We start from the raw sequence: 16,811 nt of genomic DNA, 5'->3' as shown, positions 1-16,811 counted from the left end.
CAATGACCCCATGCTGACCTCAGTGACCAGAGGAAGGAATCCTAAGGGGCTGCACTGAGTCCCAGCTCTAACACAAGAGGGGAAAGGGGACAGACCTCCAGAGGAGAGCCCACCTCCTGAGAGGACGGCGGCTGGAGACCGAGGGGGAGCTCAGGGGCGGGCAGAAACAGAAAGGGGGTGCTGAAGCCGGGGAGCCCTGCGAGGGGCTGCGACGGCACCTCCACCTGCGATTGGTTCTCAGGCTCAGGCCAAACGCCAAACCTGCCCAGCAACAGCCCAGAGCAGAGGGAGGGGAGCTTCGGGGAAGTCAGCTGAGTCGGCGCCGCCCAGCTCCGGGCTTCCAGGAATCGCTGGGAGGGCCGCAGCCTCCACCCTACCCCTCCCTGGGTCTCAGGACTGCGCCTTCGGCCTTCTACACCTACTGGGCGGGTTCGGTTTCCCTGGCCCCCCCACCTCTGTGATTCCCTGCCGACCCCACTTTAGGCCCGGCGGAGACTCTGGGACTGGGCGTTCCTTGTAGCCCCCTTTCCTCGCTCCCTGCCCTGGGCTGACGTCAGTTTCATCTTCCTTCTCCTCCATTCCCTTTTGCCTCCTTCCCCACTTGCTCTCCTCCTAAATGTCCAAATTCTCCCTTCTCAGCCACTTTCACCTAGAGCAAGCCCGAGCCCCTAAGCAGCGGGAAGATGCTGCCGCCTCGAGCAACTCCGTCGCCCGCCGCAGGGTCCAGGTGTGCTCGGAGGGCAGCAGCCCGCGAGTTCCCGGCTTCCGCGGGCCCGTGTTCCACGGCCGTGCTCTGCGGGGCTGCTCCTGCGGGCAGCGCGGCTTCCAGGACACGGCCTCAGCCTCCGAAGGGCCGGGGTCAGGGAGTCGACGTGATGGCAAAGGCCTGCCCCCCTCCGGCCGCCTCTAGCAAGTTCTCTACCTTGTGAGAAGCGAGGGGGAGGGAGGAGGCCAGGCTGAGCCATCTCTGAGGAATGTGGCTTTGGCAGGACAACCCGTGCTGCCCGCTCCTCCCCCGCCCCGGCCGGGCTCCTCCAGGGAAGGGTTCGGGGCAGGAAGGAGAAGGAAGCCCCGGAGCGTAGGGCAATGCGGACGGCAGAAAGGGGGACAGAGGAAGGGGAAAAAGGAGCTTCGGCAAGCCAGCTGTCCTTCGCTCAGGCCCTGGTGGAAAGGAGAGACTTCCCGGCGAGGTTCGGCCCACCAAAGAGCGCACGGCTGCCGCGCTGCCCGGAGGCCCAGCGCCCCACACACCTCGGCTGGGAGCACTGGTGACCTCTAGTGGCCCATGACCAGCCTGCAGGGCCTGGGGCTGGCGGGGTTCCTCTGGCCCAAACTCTCCTCCTGGGCTGATGCTGTTCCCCTGCCCCCCCCCCACCTTCTGCCTTCACACTGCTGAGGGGCCCGCAGCCCGACAAGGAAGAGCCCGTTTCTCATTTGTCATAACCATCTTTAATAAAAAATAAATTAGTTCTGGGTGGAAACCATTTCAGGAGGCAGGGCGTGGGGCTTGGGGCTGCGGTCACATTTCTCATGCTCACATTTCTCTTTTCCACCCTCTGCCCGGCCGGGCTTTGCTCTGGAGAGGCAGTCTCTGTCCTCCTGCCTTCCCCGGTAAGGCAGGATTGGCAGTGGCTGACCCCAGCCCTAGCTAAGCAGGGAGGCAGGGGCAGGGATACTGGGCAAACGAGAAGGGAGGGGTCAGAGACTCAGGGCGGTTTAGATGTGAGGCCTGAACGTGAGCAATGAAGCTCAGAGCACAAAACTGGAGTTGGTGGGAGACCACCCTCTAAGCAGCCCGCATTAGCAAGGAACTGCAAACTTGCTTTCCTCGCTGCCTAGGAGTCTCAGGGAAACAGGTCTTGTCCTCCTCAGTCTGTGGAACTTCTTTTTGAAAAGTGATACACGTTTGAGCACACACATATCCACGCAGTCCCCGATGCACACCTGGGGGGCGTTTGTGCACACCACCACACAGGCCCCACCACAGCCCTGAAAGCCACTGTCACCTTGCCACCCCCCATCACCTGGAGGACATTCTTGCTGAGACTGGGACAGGCTGGAGAGCCAGGGGGTTCAGAGTGGGCTGATCACTGGGTGACCGATGGTGGCATAGAAAACCATGGGGGTGCCCCGGACCCCTTTCAGGAGGGCTCCTGGGGAGACCTCTCCTGGACATGTGCGCAAGAGCGGCAACAGGTGGCTGTGTAGTAGGGGTAGACGCAGAGCCGGGCCTGTACCACCAGGGGGCAATGTGGAGAGCTGTCCTTGCATTGATCATCTGGGGACAGAGGAGGCCAGTGGGAACAAGACTGTCACCAGGACCCACCTGTCTGAAGTTGTGCTGCCCATTCCCACTGGTCCTTTCTCATCTCCTCCCATACTTCAGCTAGTCCACTCTATTGGGGGTTGGGGAGAGGGGTCTCTTTACCAGGGCGCTGGCTGCAGGGTTGGCTGTTACAGGAGCGCTTCCTGGAGGGCCTCTGGTGAGGAGGGCATCGGGTGCTGAGGGTCTGGTTGGCGCTCAGGCACTGGACCTCCCGCGTCTGCAGTCCGCCCTGGCAGGAGCGAGAACACTGGGGCGACCCCGGCTGTCCTATCAGACCTTTGCCAGGCCCGGGATGCTCCTTAACCCCCAGCTGGCACCTCCCTCCCCAAAAGCTGGTGGTGGGGACCCTTCTAGGACATTGTGAAATCACAGATGGAGAGGACCCATCTGTCCTCCAAGTCGACAAGAAATGGGACAATGGTAAAGCTTGGCTCTTATCGTGGGGCACAGAGAGACCTGGAGGGGTACAGTGAAAGGAGCACCCCTCCCTTGGGGGCCCAGGCTGAACAGGGCAGGGCAGCCAGGCACTCACCGGGCTCCAGGGTGTGGAAAACCATCGGTCCTGGCAGGCCTGCCCTTGACAGGGCTGCAGGGAAGGGGGCCTGGGCAGGTGGGAACAGTTGCTCAGAGAAGTCACGTTGAACTCCGTCCCCAGTTTGGACACACAGATGATGTCTCTCCGCTGCGTGCCGGAGCCGCATTCGGAGGAGCACTGGGTCGGGGAGGACAGGGTAAGAAGGGGAGGGGAGGACAGAGGGCGCCCCAAGTGCCCACAGGGAATCCCCTCAGGACTGGCACCCCCTTCCTGCCCTCAGCAGACGCTCAGCTCACCTCACCCCAGGGCCCTGTGTACCAGCGCCACGTCCTCTCACAGGGCCCCAGGCTGCAGGCGCGCATGTCAGGGGGGCGGCTTCCTGGTGGACAGCTCTGCTCAGTTCCTGCTCCTGCTTCACCCTGGCCCACCCCGTGGGCTGCCCCGCTCCCGAGGCAGACCACAGAGCGCCTCTGGATTCCCGTCCCACACTCGGCTGAGCACTGCGGAGGAGGAGAGGTCTGTGTGAGGGTCCTGCTGTGACAGGCACAGAGGACAGGACGGGGCGGGGGGGGCGGGAGGGACACATCCTGGGTCTGAATCTGGGTGGTAGGGAACGTCCCCGGGTACCAGGCCTGCCGGGGAGTCCTAGCCGGGCCCCTCGCGTAAGTTGGAGCTGTGCTGGAAAGGCTGAGGAGGGTGTCCTGGGCGTGGTCACCCAGGACGCAAGACTTGGCTAGGGGGTTAGGGGCTCACCTTGGAGCTCCAGTCGCTGTGGAACCAGGCCGTGGTACAGGGCCCCATGTCACAGGCCTCTCTGCTGGGGGGCTGCGGGGGGCCTGACGCACACTCCTGCTTGCTCACTTCATCACCGGTGTTCCCCACACAGCGAACCTGACGGCTTCTATGGCCCCGGCCGCAGCGCACGGAGCACTGAGCGGGCAAGGGGAATCAGGGAGCTGGGCTTCCCAGGGCTTCTCATCCAGCCTCCAGCTCTAGGGCTTCAGAACTGGGCTCTGCCTTCCATCCTCAGCCCAGCAGTCACATGGCTTCGTGGGCTGAGGAGGAGGCTGAGCCCCTGGGCCCTGGGCCCCCTATCCCTAGTTCAGTCCCTTATCTGACTCCTATATCAGGGTTCCACAGGAAACCCTGTTTGTAAATAGTTTCTGCTGATGAAAAAGTAGTTGGAAAGCCTCTGCTCTTGCTCCCCGTGCCCATTCCCCTCCCCAGCCCCTTCCTGCCCGGCGCACTGACCTGGCTCCAGGGAGAGCCAACTTCCCAATGGCCACAGAGGCGCAGCTGGCAAGACTGGGTGATGTTGGGCCGGGGGAGATGTCCACAGCGCTCTGGGGGCACCGATGAGCCACCTCCCCCAAACTCCTGCCGGCACTGTAGCTGGCGGTGCTGGGTGCCAGGGCCACAGGAGCGGCTGCAGGATGTCCACTCGCCAGCCTCCCAGCTGCAGGCACCAGCAGGGCAGGGAAGAGGAGGAGACAGATGAGATGTGTGGGGCTGCCCCGGCAGGGGGTCGCATGGGGCCTCAGAGGAGAGTGGGCACATTTGGCATTTGGAGTCTGGGTTCCTGTGGGGGCTCAGGCTGCTGTGGCTTTTTTGCTGCCTATGGAACGTCCGCCTTTCTAATCTCATGTTGTCTCTCTGCAGCCAGGAGATGTCACATTGAGTGCAGAGTTCAGGTAAGATTGTGGGGGCAACCGCTGTGTTTCCAGTACCCTAACCCTCCCTGTGGGCCATACTCACTATGAGGGGCACAGGGGGGCGTGGCAAGGTTCAGGGGAGGCTGGGGGCCTGGCACTCGCAGTGCAGCTGCGTTCATCCAGTTCCTCTCCCGACTCTCGGGAGATGCAGAGGAAGATGGGGCGCCAGACACCTGCGTGGGTGAGAAGGTAGCTGGGGAGGCAGGAGGCTGGAGCCCAGGCTTAGTGGCGTCCCAGATGCAGGGTTGGGCATGGCCCCACAATCCGGGATGTGGGATCAGGAGTGTCAGGTGGGGGTTTAGCCGAGGTGCGGGGAAAGCACTTCGAGGTCTCACCTTTCCCGCAGGATGCTGAGCACGCTGAGTATCCCACTCGTTTCCAGTATGCAGCTGGAGACCCCAGGGGTGTCCTGGGATGGGGTGGGGCGGGCATCTGGGGTATCCGCACCTGACGCTGAAGGGTTCCTGGGGTACGGGCTGGGCGGGGTGCTGGAGCTAGTGGGGGCTCCACCCTCAGAATCTCTGCAGGGGAGCAGGAGAATCAGATGCCACCCCACTGCCCCGACCCTCTGCCTCCTCCTTCCGGGTGCAGAGGTCAGAGTCTTACCGGGCTGAAGCTGGGGGACAGGGGGCTCTGGGGTGGGATTCTCAAGGATTGGAGGAGGTGAAGCGATGACATACTGATAAAAAACGCCTGGGTTTTCCTCCTGAAAGATCATCTGAGAAGAGAAAATAGGAATGTTTGCGGATGGCCAGAGGGGGATGCCACCAGCTCCCTCTCCCATCTTGACACCCACAGCTCTTCCCTTAGAGGGAACGGCCTTCCTCCCCAGCATCCAGCTGCCCCCGGCCCCAGGCTCACATAGACGTCCACAGGCTGGGTGGTGGGGCCGTCAGCCGACAGACTCTCCCCTTTGCCCTCCTCCCGTGGAGGACGGTTATACTGAAATACAGTCCCACCAGCCGTGTAGGACCCAGGGGGATCCACGGCCCAGTTCCCATTGATGATGGACTGGCCCCCAGGGCCACGAAGTGCTGTAGGTCAGAAGTGAGAGGTCAGGAAATTCCAGGGCGGTAATACCTTCCTCTTCCCCCCTGCAGCCTGAGCCTATAGAAGCTCCAATGGAACCTAAGGTCTCCCCAAGCCCTCTTAGCTTCCTCACTCCCTCCACGAGGCGGGGCAGGGCCCTGGACTTCTCCGTTTGGCTTGCTCGATGTACAGAGGGCAGAACAGAGATGGGAGTGGAAGGAAGGCAGCTGGGTGCTCACCCAAGTAGTTGGAACTGGGCCGGAGCTGGGCAATCTGGAGCCGTGAGGCTCCTGCTGGAATCCACAGTATCTTCTGATAGCCCAGAGGGCCCCCTCGGTCAGTGAGGTTCCCCGAAACAAGGCGACAGGTAGAATCATCACCCCCACAGACTCCACAGCCATCAGGACGCCTGCCAGAGCCAAGGATTCCATCACAGCCGGGGCTCTGGAGAGAGTGAGGTGAGGCAGCAGCCACAGAAAGCCAGACACCACCTCAGCCCACCCCGGGCCCCTTGGGAGAGCTCACTACCCTGCTCTTTGTGCCACAGGGAGAGCACAAAAACAGCCCCACTGTCCCCAGCCAGACCCAGGGATGTGGACAGGTGCCCGATCAGATCCTTCCGGCTCTGTTCAGCCCAGCTTGGCAGGTGAGAATTCTCCCTTAGTGATCTCAGTCTGGTGTTCTGTTGCAGGATTGATGAATGAGACTGTGCAAATATGTGTGTACATATGCGTTTATGTGCATTTGTGTGTGCATCTGTGTGTCTGCATATGTGTGTGTCAGTGTGCATATGCATTTGTATCTGTGTACATATGTGTGTGCATGTGTCTGTGCATCTGCATCTGTGTGTGGACCTATGTGTGTGTATCTGCATGTGCACATCTGTGTGCATATGTGTATCTCTGTGTGTGCATATTCGTGTGTGCATGTCTGTGCATATGCATATCTCCATGTATGTGCATATGTACATGTCTGTGTGCATATGCATGTGTACATGTCTGTGCGTGTGCATGTGTAGTATCTGTGTGTGTGCGTGTGTGTGCACTTCTGTGTGCATGTGCATCTATGCATGTGCGTGTGTACATGTCTGTATATGCATGTGTGTGCATGTGTATCTATGCATGTGCATGTACATGTCTGCATAGGCATGTGTATGTGTGCATGTGTGTGCACTTGTGTCCATGTGTATCTGTCTGTGCATGTGCATGTCTCTGTGTGTGTGCATGTGCGTGTGTGTATGTCTGCATATGCATGTGTATCTGTGTATGCATATGCGTGTGCATGTCTGTGTAAATGTGTGTCTGCGTGTGTGCATGTCTGTGCATATGCATATCTGTGCATACATGTGTGTGCATGTCTGTGCATAGGTGGGTGTATCTGTGTCTGCATGTGTGGGTGTGCATGTCTGTGCATATGCATGTGTATCTCTGCATATGCATGTGTGCATGTCTGTGCATGTGCGTGTGCATGTCTGCATATGCATGTGTATCTGTGCATATGTGTGTGTGCATGTCTGCATATGTGGGTGTATCTGTGTGCGCATGTCTGTGCATATGTGGGTGTATCTGTGTCTGTGCATGTGTGGGTGTGCATGTCTGTGCAAATGCATGTGTATCTGTGTGTGCATGTGTGTGCATGTCTGTGTGCATATGTGGGTGTATGTGTCTGTGTGCCTGTGCGTGTGTGCGTGTCTGCATATGCATGTGTATCTGTGTGCCTATGCGTGTGTGCATGTGTGTGCATGTGGGTGTATCTGTGTCTGTGCATGTGTGGGTGTGCATGTCTGCGCAAATGCATGTGTATCTGTGTGTGCATGTGTGTGCATGTCTGTGTGCATATGTGGGTGTATCTGTGTCTGTGTGCCTGTGCGTGTGTGTCTGCATATGCATGTTTATCTGTGTGCCTATGCGTGTGTGCATGTGTGTGCATACGTGGGTGTATCTGTGCATCTGCTCATATGCATGTGTACCTGTGTGTGCATATGTGTGTGCATGTCTGTGCATATGTGGGTGTATCTGTGCATGTGTGTGTGCACATCTGTATATGCACGTGTATCTGTGTGCATATCCATGTTGAGCATGTCTGTGTGCATATGTGCGTGTATCTGTCTGCATGTGTGTGCATGTGTGCATATCTGTATATGTGCATGTTTCTGTGTCTATGTGCATGTGCGTGTGTGCATGTCTGTGTATATGCATGTGTATCTGTGTGTGCATATGTGGGTGTATCTGTGTCTATGTGCATATGCATGTGTGCATGTCTGTGTATATGCATGTGTATCTGTGTGTGCATATGTGGGTGTATCTGTGTCTATGTGCATATGCATGTGTGCATGTCTGTGTATATGCATGTGTATCTGTGTGTGCATATGTGGGTGTATCTGTGTCTATGTGCATATGCATGTGTGCATGTCTGTGCATATGCATGTGTATGTGTCTGCGCATATGCATGTGTCTGTGTGCATATGCATGTGTGTGTCTGTGTGCATATGCGTGTGTGTGTCTGTGTGCAGGCACACACATTCTGTCTTCCCTCACCAGACAGCGGCCGGCCACACAGATGTCAGGGGCCCCAGGCTGACACAGGGTCCCATCCTGGACCTTTTCGGTGTGACGAACATAGAAGCGGAAGCCACGGGGCCGGCAGTTCAGTTCACAGCGCTGGGAGCCCTGGACTAAGGGACAGGGTAGAAAGGTGGTTAGTAGGCTCCCTCGTGGGAGGTTAGTTGAGAGAGGCTCTGGGGGACACCCTGAGGTTGCCCAGGTCACCGTGGATGGAGGGAATGTGGCAACTGCACAAACTGAGAAGGTGGTCAGGTCAGTCGAGGCCACCGAGACCATCAAGGGGGCTCTGAACGGAGAGAAGCATCCCTGACGCCCATGATTCTGTGTGTTCAGAGCTCATGAGCGCTTGTCTTGGTGCCAATTAACACAGGCCTGCCAGGTGCCGTGGCTCACACCTGTCATCACAGCACTTTGGGAGGCTGAGCCGAGTGGGTCACAAAGTCAGGAGTTCAAGCCCAGCCTGGGTAATATGGTGAAGCCTGTCTCTACCAAAAAAAAAAATACAAAAATTAGGCTGGGCGCAGTGGCTCACACCTATAATCCCAGCACTTTGGGAGGCCGAGGATCACTTTGGGTGGATCACAAGGTCAAGAGATCGAGACCATCCTGGTCAACAAGGTGAAACCCTCTCTCTACTAAAATACAAAAATTAGCTGGGCATGGTGGTGTGCGCCTGTAGTCCCAGCTACTCAGCAGGCTGAGGCAGGAGAATTGCTTGAACTCAGAAGGCGGAGGTTGCGGTGAGCCGAGATCGTGCCATTGCACTCCAGTCTGGGCAACAACAGCAAAACTCCGTCTCAAAAAAAAAAAAATACAAAAATTAGCTGGGCGTGGTGGCACACACCTGTAGGCCCAGCTACTCAGGAGGCTGAGGCAGAAGAATCCCTTGAACCTAGGAGGCTGTGGTTACAGTGAGCCAAGATCGCACCGCTGCACTCCAGCCTGGGCAACAGAGGGAGACATGGTCTCAAAAAAAAGAAAAAAGAACATAGACCAAAAATGAGATGGATGATGGATGGTAACCCAGGAGCAACTGATACGATAGCGCCCAGGATGCGCAGCACACCCCCACCTGGCTATCACGGCTGGCGGGATCTCTCCCACCATGGCCCTCCTGCGTCACAGCCACCCGACTTCCGGTGATGACTTTCCCAGAGGAGTCAAAGTGTGCCTCCCACACCTCTTCCTCCCAGCCCAACCCCTCTGCAGACCATTCGCCACCTGTTCTGTCTCCTGACCCAGCCCCAGCGAGAAGAAGAAGGCACAGCCCTCAGGGGAAGCAGAGGGGCTGGAAGTCATTCCCGGCTGGGAGTAAGCAGGGGTCTCCTCTCCCCTCATCCCTAATTCCAAGCCACCACTGCCCAGGGTGGGCAAGAAACCTCACCTTCAGTGAAGGGCTCCCACTGGTACAGCTGGCCCATGAATTCCTGGGAGTCAAAGGCCGCGCACTGCAGGGCCCGGGGGTCTGGCTGCTCAGGGGGGCAGGGCTGCGGTGGGGGGTACAAAGGAGTCAGAGCTGGGGAGCAAAATGGGAGTAGGGTCAGGGCTGACCCTGGGGAGCAGCCAGGAGGCTCAGGCCAGTGGAAGAGCTCCAAGGCCCCTACCCTGATGTGGTCAGACGCCAAGGCCCTTCTCCCTCAGGTGCCCAGCAGACAAGCTGAGGACCCAGCTTCAGGGTGGGGAGGCCCACACTGGAGGCTGAGGTGGGAGAGGAGGTCCAGGGAGGCTCACCGCTTGGCTGCAGGCTCTCAGCTGCTCACTCTCACCAGAACATCTTGGGATAGGGCTACTGGGAGCGAAGAGGCTCCAGAGGGAGCTGGCTTGGGGGCCATTGGTCAGCAGGGGCAGCCAGCCGTCCCAGTGCTGGGGGTCAGGCTCCAGGTGAGGCCCGTGAGGAGTCCCCGCTGTTCTCCAAGGCCCTTGGCCCTGCTGGCCTCGGCTCCGAGGGACTGAAGGGAAAGGATTAGGGCGTCTCCCTGCTACCTGGGGACCAGCCCAACCCTGGGAACTTGGCCTTTGGGGCTGAGGGGATGCATGGAAAAAGCTACTTTCTCCTAAGGAGTGGGTGGGTGAGGGCAGCTCTGTGCCAGAGGCCTGGGCTCTGGGGTGGTGCCGTGGCAGGGCAGGCCTGGTTCCGGGGGGCTCTTCTGTCTCAGCAGTTTCAGGGCTTAGAGGTTCTGCTGGGGGGGATGGGAGAGGGAGCTCAGTCCGGGAGCTGCCATTTGAGGAGAATGCTGCTGCTCTTGGAGTCGGGGATGGAAGAGGCTCTTCCCCTCTAGAAGAGACCAGGTTCAGCTCAGATCTGGGCGGCCTGCGGGGATGCCTGCGGTCCCGGTGCAGTGGCAATGCAAAGGGCACTCTCCCATAACCGAACATTCCTGGCTTGATGGGGTCTCGAAGCCGGGACCTGAGAAGGTGTTTCAGATGTGGGGGCACAGCTCTGACCACCTCTGACCCTTGTCCCCACTTCACTTCCTGGCACCAAAGACACGCCCTCGGAAGCAATCTGTGCCCCCCTTTCCTTCATGTCACAAACCCACCTTGCCCAAGGCCCACCTCTTCCACCCAAGCCTCACCTCCTGGCCCCTCGAAGCTCCTGGGTCTCTTCTCTCCCTAGGCGGGAAGCGGGACCTCGAAGTGGGCCACCCCTTCCCCGAGACTGTGGCCTGTACAAGGGGAGGGTTTCTGGAGAAGCCTGGGGTCTGGGACCCTGTCCCCGGGGAAGGAGGGCTTCTGGATGTCTTGGGGGCCGGGGAGGGAGGGGCAGGCTTCTGCGGAGCTGCGATGTAGGGAGCTGACAGGTCCTGGTCCGGCGCTGCACCCCTACCCCGCAGGGCTGGGAGCAAGTTGCCCACTGGACCCAAGGTCCCCAGACACCTTCGGGGCCCTGGCCCTCCTCTGTGGGTGTCTGAAGCAAGTGTCCGGACAACATCTATGCAGAGAAAACGGTCAGACAGAAATGGAAGGATTAGAGGGAACTGTCCTGATCTGTCCTTCAACTAGAGAAAGGCTGAGACTCGTGGAGTCACTACCAGTCCAAGGTCACATTCGGTAGCAGAGGGAGGATGAGAATTCGGCCTCTTGGTGTCAGGAGGCAAGGAGGTGGGGAGTTGGCAGGGGAGGCAGGTGAGCTGTGGGCAATGGAGGCGTGGCCTGGGGAGGTTGGGTGGGAGCCTGGGGGAGACGAAAGGGTGGCAGGCTGAGCTCACCTCCTGATCCAGGCAGAGCTGAGGCAGGGACAGAAGCAGAAGCAGACACAGCCGGGGCCTGCAAACCAAAGACCAGGGGAGGGATGGCAGACTGGAGCCAGAAGGGGTGTTGCGACACCCGCACCCCCCTGCCCGCAGGCTCCCCACATCCTGACTACCAACTTCTCAGAAAGCAGAAGTTACTCATCACTTCTCCTGCCCCTCCCAGTGGTCCCCTTTCCCTCACTTCCAGGGACAGGGAAAGCCGTCCCAGTCCCCCCCCATCCCCTTCTCTCACCTGCCCACCCAGTTCTCCATCGCTCCTCCCTCTGCTGCCCCAGGGCAAGGGAGGAGCAGACTGGTCACAAACACTACACAGGCATCTGGGCGTGGAGGGTGCTCTCTGCAGGGACAGAAGCCTGGCGGTTACCTCTCCAGTGTCCAGAGAGGATGGAGAAGGTGGTGAGACTTGCCCATCCCTTTATGAGCCTCAGCATGGGAACAGGGAGGATGGCTGCCTTTTCCATGTGTAGAGGCTACATGGTTGGGAGCTGACCTCAGCCTTCCAATTAAGGCCCAGTCCCCACCCCTGAGCCCTGTAGGGGGTTCTTAGCTCCTCCCCAAGTCCTACCTAGGGACTGTTTCTAGGCTAGCTCAGGCACACACAAAAGGCATTTTTTTTTTTGAGATGGAGATCTCACTCTGTCACCTAGGCTGAAGTGCAGTGGTGCCATCAAAGCTCATTGCAGCCTCAAACTCAGGCTCTCCTTCCTCCTCAGTCCTGAGTAGCTGGGACTGCAGGCGAGCACCACCAACGTCCAACTAATTTTTGTATTTTTGGTGGAGATGGGATCCAGCTAAATTGTACAGGCTGGGCTCGAACTCCTGGCCTCAAGGGCAAAGCGCTGGATGACAGGTGTGAGTTACCACACCTAGTTAGAGGGCTCCTTGTAGAATGGTTGTCATCGGTTCCCACCCCTGCCCTCCCAGATACCTAGAAAGCAGAGGAGGAAGGCCCCACTGAGGATGTGCAGACCCTCTCAGAGGAGCCACCAGAAGCGCCTTCCTTAGGTCTTCCAGAATCAGGACCCGCCCGGCCTGTGTCCTGCTTGCCTCCCGCTTTCTCTTCCCTCCTTAGATAAGCTCCTTACGGAAAGCACGTCTCAGACGCTTTTTGGCCAAGGGATAAGCTAAGTGGATTGATGGTTTAATCTCTAGAGAAGAAGCCGGCGATGTAACACCCCCGGGTGCCAGCATCCGGGTTGGTTCAGCGAGGATTTGCTTCCTGTGCAGCTCTACAGGCTGGGGAACCCGGGGGGAGAGGTGCAGCCTCGAGCCGAAGCCACAGGCCTCACATTCTGAAGAGCCGAGAAGTTCATCTGAAGTCCAGCTTTGAACACTGGAGAAGTGAGACTTGGAACCCTCCCCAGCCACAAAGCCTCACTCTCCTTGCCCCCTTCTCACTTTGAGTCCTTCCCACCCCTGCTCCTCACCCCACTCTTAGTTCTGCTTTCCAGGAAAAAAAAAAGCTGTTGCTGTTGGCTCTGAAAGGCACCCGAGAGAGGAATCCAGGGAGCCCTCACGTTGCTGAGGTGGGCCAGCTCTGGGGTGGAAAATGACCAAGAGAAGGGTAGGAATGTGCCTGGGAGCAGTCGCTTAGCCCCACTGCCCTCCCTGAGACCCAGGGCCTGGAATGTGAGGGAGGGGTCAGAGTGGCTGAGCCAGAGCCGCCTAATGGCTTCGGGTTGGGAAGGGGGTTGTGATGACCACTCCTTCCCCCGGCTGGGCTGGCCACTGAGGTCAGCATCTCCACCCTGACTGAATGGCAGAGGCCAGGGTCTCCAGAGAAGGGCCCATGTTCCACCCAAGTCTTCAACCTCTGCCTCTTACTCCAGCTGAGGGAAGAAGAAATGGGGTGATTTCACTGCCTGCCCCTTCTCTGATGCCAACCCCTCTCCATGCGCTCTCTGCCTCCCAGATTCCTTGTCGCTGCCCCTCTCCCCGGGTCTACCCAGTACACATAATCCCGTCCCGAGCTGGGTTTGGCTTTGGCAGTTCCCTGGAGAAGTGAGGGGTGGGGGTGACGTGAGCTCCCGGGGCCAGGGCCAGGCCTGGCTCCCTCTCTGGAAAAGTCCCACTCCACCCTCCCCTGTGCAGCCCAGCAGGGGCCCATGCCCCCTCCCCTGCCGAAACAGACACACATTTGTGCTTCTGACTCCTTTCCATGTCGCTCATCTGGTGTCACTCCTGGCCCAGGACAAGGACAGGAGAGGTCAGAGGTGGTCGCTCTGGTGCCAGGCTAGATCCTGGTCTGGACTAACGTTGGTTCCACCTGGCCACACCTCCCCACACTACCCAGTGAAGACCAAGGAAAGAGACCTGTTGAGGGCTCACCCTTTCACCCCGAGGGCTTCCCTCTGTGACATGGGGCACTTCTGGAGAAGGGTTGGACCCTGTGTTTCTGTCTGAGTGCCTCAATTCCCTGGTCCTCACACAGCCCTCCACTCCTGGGTCTGGGAGGCCACGCCAACAACTTTCTTTCCTGTCAGCCTCTTCTGCCATCAGGCTGAGCTGCATCAAGGGCACCCACCTGCGTCCCTCACGGCGACCCTGCTCCTCCAACTCAAGGAGCGCAGTGCGGGGCACAGCCTCCCAGAGCACCGTCCTGGGGGAAGGGCAGGAGGCTCCAGGCGCTCGTGGAGGTCGTGGGTCTGTTTTCCAACGTTACTATGTGACTTAGGGGAATTTTCGCTCACTCCCTGCACGTGTGATGGGGCCAGAGTTCCACGGGATCAGACCCCCTCCCCAGGAATTCGACCCCAGGGGCTGGAAGATGTCCGAGGCCACTGGAACTGGGGCCGGGGTCGTGGCAGGGGCGCGACCGCACAGCGCAGGGAGAAGGGGCGACGCGGTCGCGCGGGGCCGTTGGTCTAACGGGACCCGGGGAAGGGGCGGCCGGGGCGGGGTCCCGGGGAGGTCTCTACCTGCTTTGCGCGCCCCCGGCGGCCTGTTAACCCTTCTGCGCCCGGGCGCTCTCTCCCGGCAGCCTCGCTCCGCGGCGGCCACTGCGGCCCCTGAGCCGCGCTCCGGGCACCGCCGCCTCGGCCGCGACTCCGCCCCCTCGCCCGCCCCCGCCCCGCCCGCCACGCGCCCCGGCCCGCGCCCCTCGGCGGCCCCGGGGTGTGGACGGTCGGCTTTGCGGTCCGGCTCGCCAGGGCCACCCACCCCGGGCTGCGCGCCGGGCGCCCCCCGACGGCTGCAGTGGGGAGAAGCCCAGGCGGGCCCGGCCGGGGTCGGAGGCGGCCGTCGCTGCCGGGCGCTGTCCTCGTGCCCAGCTGGAACTCGGGACTTCAGCAGCCCGGGCCTCCGAGAGGCTCGGGTGGGCGGTGCGAGCGCGGCGCGGAACAGGCGGGGCAGCCTCCAGGGGCGCCAGGAGCCGGGCGGCCTGGGACAGCCGTGGGTCTGGGAGGGCGGCGCCCTGGACGGGGGTGCCCGCGGCCCCCGACCCGCGTGGGTGCAGGCTCTCTCCTCCCGCGGCCTCCCTGCGAGCTCAGTCACTCCTGCCTCTCCCGTGCTGGGCAGTGAACCCTGTGGTTCGGACTGCTGCGACCTCTGGGAGCTTCGGGTTTTTCCTCTGTAAAGTTTTGCACTCGGGACTTAGCGGAAGGACAGCGTGCTGACTTCTGGGTCAGGCTGACTTGCTCTGAACCTCAGCTCCGGCACTTGCCAGCTCTGTGGGCTTCGGTGAATACTTCCACCTCGGTGTGGTGCCGTTTGCTCAACTGCAAAGTGGGACTAATCTAATATGTATGATGGGCTTGGAGATGTCTCTATCCATTTACATCTGGAAGAATGCACTCCAAACTCAGAAGTATTGGTGGCGTCTGGGGAGCAGGGCAGGGTGGGGGGAAGAATGAAAACGGCTTTTGCTTTTTACTCTACGTGTTATGTTATTTTTATGAAATTTTTAACCACAAGAGTAATCCATCTATTGGTTATATTAAAAATTAATATATGGAAGCTGGGCGGAGTGGTGAAAGCCTGTAGTTCTAGCTATTCCGGAGGCTGAGGTGAGAGGTTCGCCTGAGCCCAGGAGCCTGAGGCTGCAGTGAATTACGATCGTGCCACACTGAGACAGAGAGAGACCGGGAATAATACCTCGTCTCAAAGATAAATGCATAAATAAAATATGTAAAATGGCTGGCATAGAGTAGATAATAAATGGTCACTGATTTTTTTTTTTTTTAGATGGAGTCTCCCTCTGTCGTCCAGGCTAGAGTACAGTGACGTGATCTCGGCTCACTGCAATCTCCGCCCCCCAGGTTAAAGCGATTCTCCTGCCTCGGCCTCCTAAGTAGTTGCGATTACAGGCGCCTGACATGGCGCTGGCTAATTTTTGTATTTTTAGTAGAGACGAGGTTTCATCATGTTGGTCCGGCTGGTCTCGAACTCCTGACCTCAGGTGATCAGCCCTCCTCGGCCTCCCAAAGTGCTGGGATTACCCACCTCGCCCAGCCTATTCAGTGTTTTAAAGGTTTTGTTTGTTTGTTGTTTTTAAGACAGGCTAATTTCAGACTCCTGGGCTCAAGCAATCCTCCTCCTTTGGGCTCCCAAAGTGCCGGGATTACAGGCCTGAGACACCGGGTCTGACCTAAAGGTGTATATATATATATTTTTAATAACTTGTCAATACCTGTTTTAATACCTGGATATTTTAAAATCTCTTTTGAAAAACTAAAACACAAAAATAGAAGCTCTAACATTGTCCTGCATCCTCACAAAATAGCAGATGTCTTTGGTTCCCCGAACTGTCATTTCTTGGGCACCTTTTGCACATGGTATTGAGGGCGAAGCAAGAAGACAGTCTCTGGCCTGAAGGAGTTGGATCTGATCAGACACTGCAGCTAATGGGGTCATGGGAAGGTTAATACTGGGCTCAGCTGAAGCAGATGTTATCTCTAAGAAGATGATGGATATGAAAATATAAAATGCTTTGAAAATGTAAGAATTGGGCCGGGTGTGGTGGCTCATGCCTGTAATCCCAACACCTGGGGGCCAAGGTGGGTGGATCACCTGAGGTCAGGAGTGTGAGACCAGCTTGGCCAACATGGCGAAACCCCGTCTCGACTAAAAACACAAAAATTAGCCAGGTGTCCTGGCACACACGCCTGTAATCCCAGCTGAGACAGGGAGAACTGCCTGAACCAGGGAGGTGGAGGTTACAGTGAGCTGAGATGGTGCCACTGTACTCTAGCCTGGGTAACAGAGCAAGACTCTGTCTCAAAAATAAATAAATAAATAAAATGAATTTCCTGCAGAGTACTCTAGGGAAAAAATTAATTAATAAATAAATAAAATAAATGTAAGAACTGTGTCCTGAGCTGGGCATAATCGCAGGCACCTATAGTCCCAGCAATTCTGGAGGCTGAGGTAGGACGATCACTTGAGGCCAGGAGT

General features: G+C 58.4%; 2 protein-coding genes and 1 long non-coding RNA gene across 4 annotated transcripts; 1 reads left to right on the top strand and 2 right to left on the bottom strand.

Annotated features, from left to right (window-relative positions):
* Positions 1-1,426: 1,426 nt before the first annotated feature.
* ADAMTSL4 (ADAMTS like 4) lies at positions 1,427-14,430 on the bottom strand. 2 transcript variants are annotated; one of them, XM_078355544.1, is made up of 18 exons: positions 14,339-14,430; positions 11,653-11,757; positions 11,376-11,433; positions 10,743-11,098; positions 9,898-10,573; positions 9,551-9,653; positions 8,140-8,276; positions 5,842-6,046; positions 5,435-5,607; positions 5,180-5,291; positions 4,909-5,094; positions 4,617-4,746; positions 4,113-4,317; positions 3,615-3,791; positions 3,158-3,361; positions 2,859-3,038; positions 2,429-2,573; positions 1,427-2,278 (listed from the first exon to the last, which is right to left on the bottom strand). In XM_078355544.1, exons 2-18 carry the CDS (start codon positions 11,670-11,672, stop codon positions 2,142-2,144), a joined length of 3,204 nt encoding a protein of 1,067 aa, XP_078211670.1. In that variant the 5' UTR covers positions 11,673-11,757; positions 14,339-14,430; the 3' UTR covers positions 1,427-2,141. The 2 variants fall into 2 exon arrangements, with proteins under 2 accessions (XP_078211670.1, XP_035135183.3); XM_035279292.3 differs by lacking the exon at positions 14,339-14,430 and adding an exon at positions 13,945-14,172.
* LOC144580211 (uncharacterized) lies at positions 5,672-8,986 on the top strand. The gene is made up of 2 exons (XR_013529349.1): positions 5,672-6,060; positions 6,150-8,986. It is a non-coding gene; the product is annotated as an uncharacterized LOC144580211 (long non-coding RNA).
* On the bottom strand, positions 12,815-13,557 carry LOC103788965 (uncharacterized). The gene is given in 5 exon segments (XM_017966244.4): positions 12,815-13,116; positions 13,119-13,241; positions 13,244-13,276; positions 13,279-13,317; positions 13,320-13,557. Coding segments are annotated over 5 exon segments (735 nt in total).
* Positions 14,431-16,811: the final 2,381 nt, after the last annotated feature.

This window comes from Callithrix jacchus, chromosome 18 (assembly GCF_049354715.1).
Source record: "Callithrix jacchus isolate 240 chromosome 18, calJac240_pri, whole genome shotgun sequence".
Taxonomy (NCBI): domain Eukaryota; kingdom Metazoa; phylum Chordata; class Mammalia; order Primates; family Cebidae; genus Callithrix; species Callithrix jacchus.
The sequence above is the reverse complement of the archived record's forward strand: the minus strand, read 5'-3'. Positions and strand labels throughout refer to the sequence as shown.

Excerpts from the sequence above, each read along its gene's own strand:
- ADAMTSL4 (XM_078355544.1), bottom strand. The coding sequence starts at position 11,672 with ATGGAGAACTGGGTGGGCAG. Across the intron at positions 9,654-9,897 it reads TGAGAGCCTGCAGCCAAGCG|CCCTGCCCCCCTGAGCAGCC; the intron begins GTGAGCCTCCCT and ends CCCCCACCGCAG. Across the intron at positions 8,277-9,550 it reads GTGGGAGCCCTTCACTGAAG|TCCAGGGCTCCCAGCGCTGT; the intron begins GTGAGGTTTCTT and ends CCTGTCCCTTAG.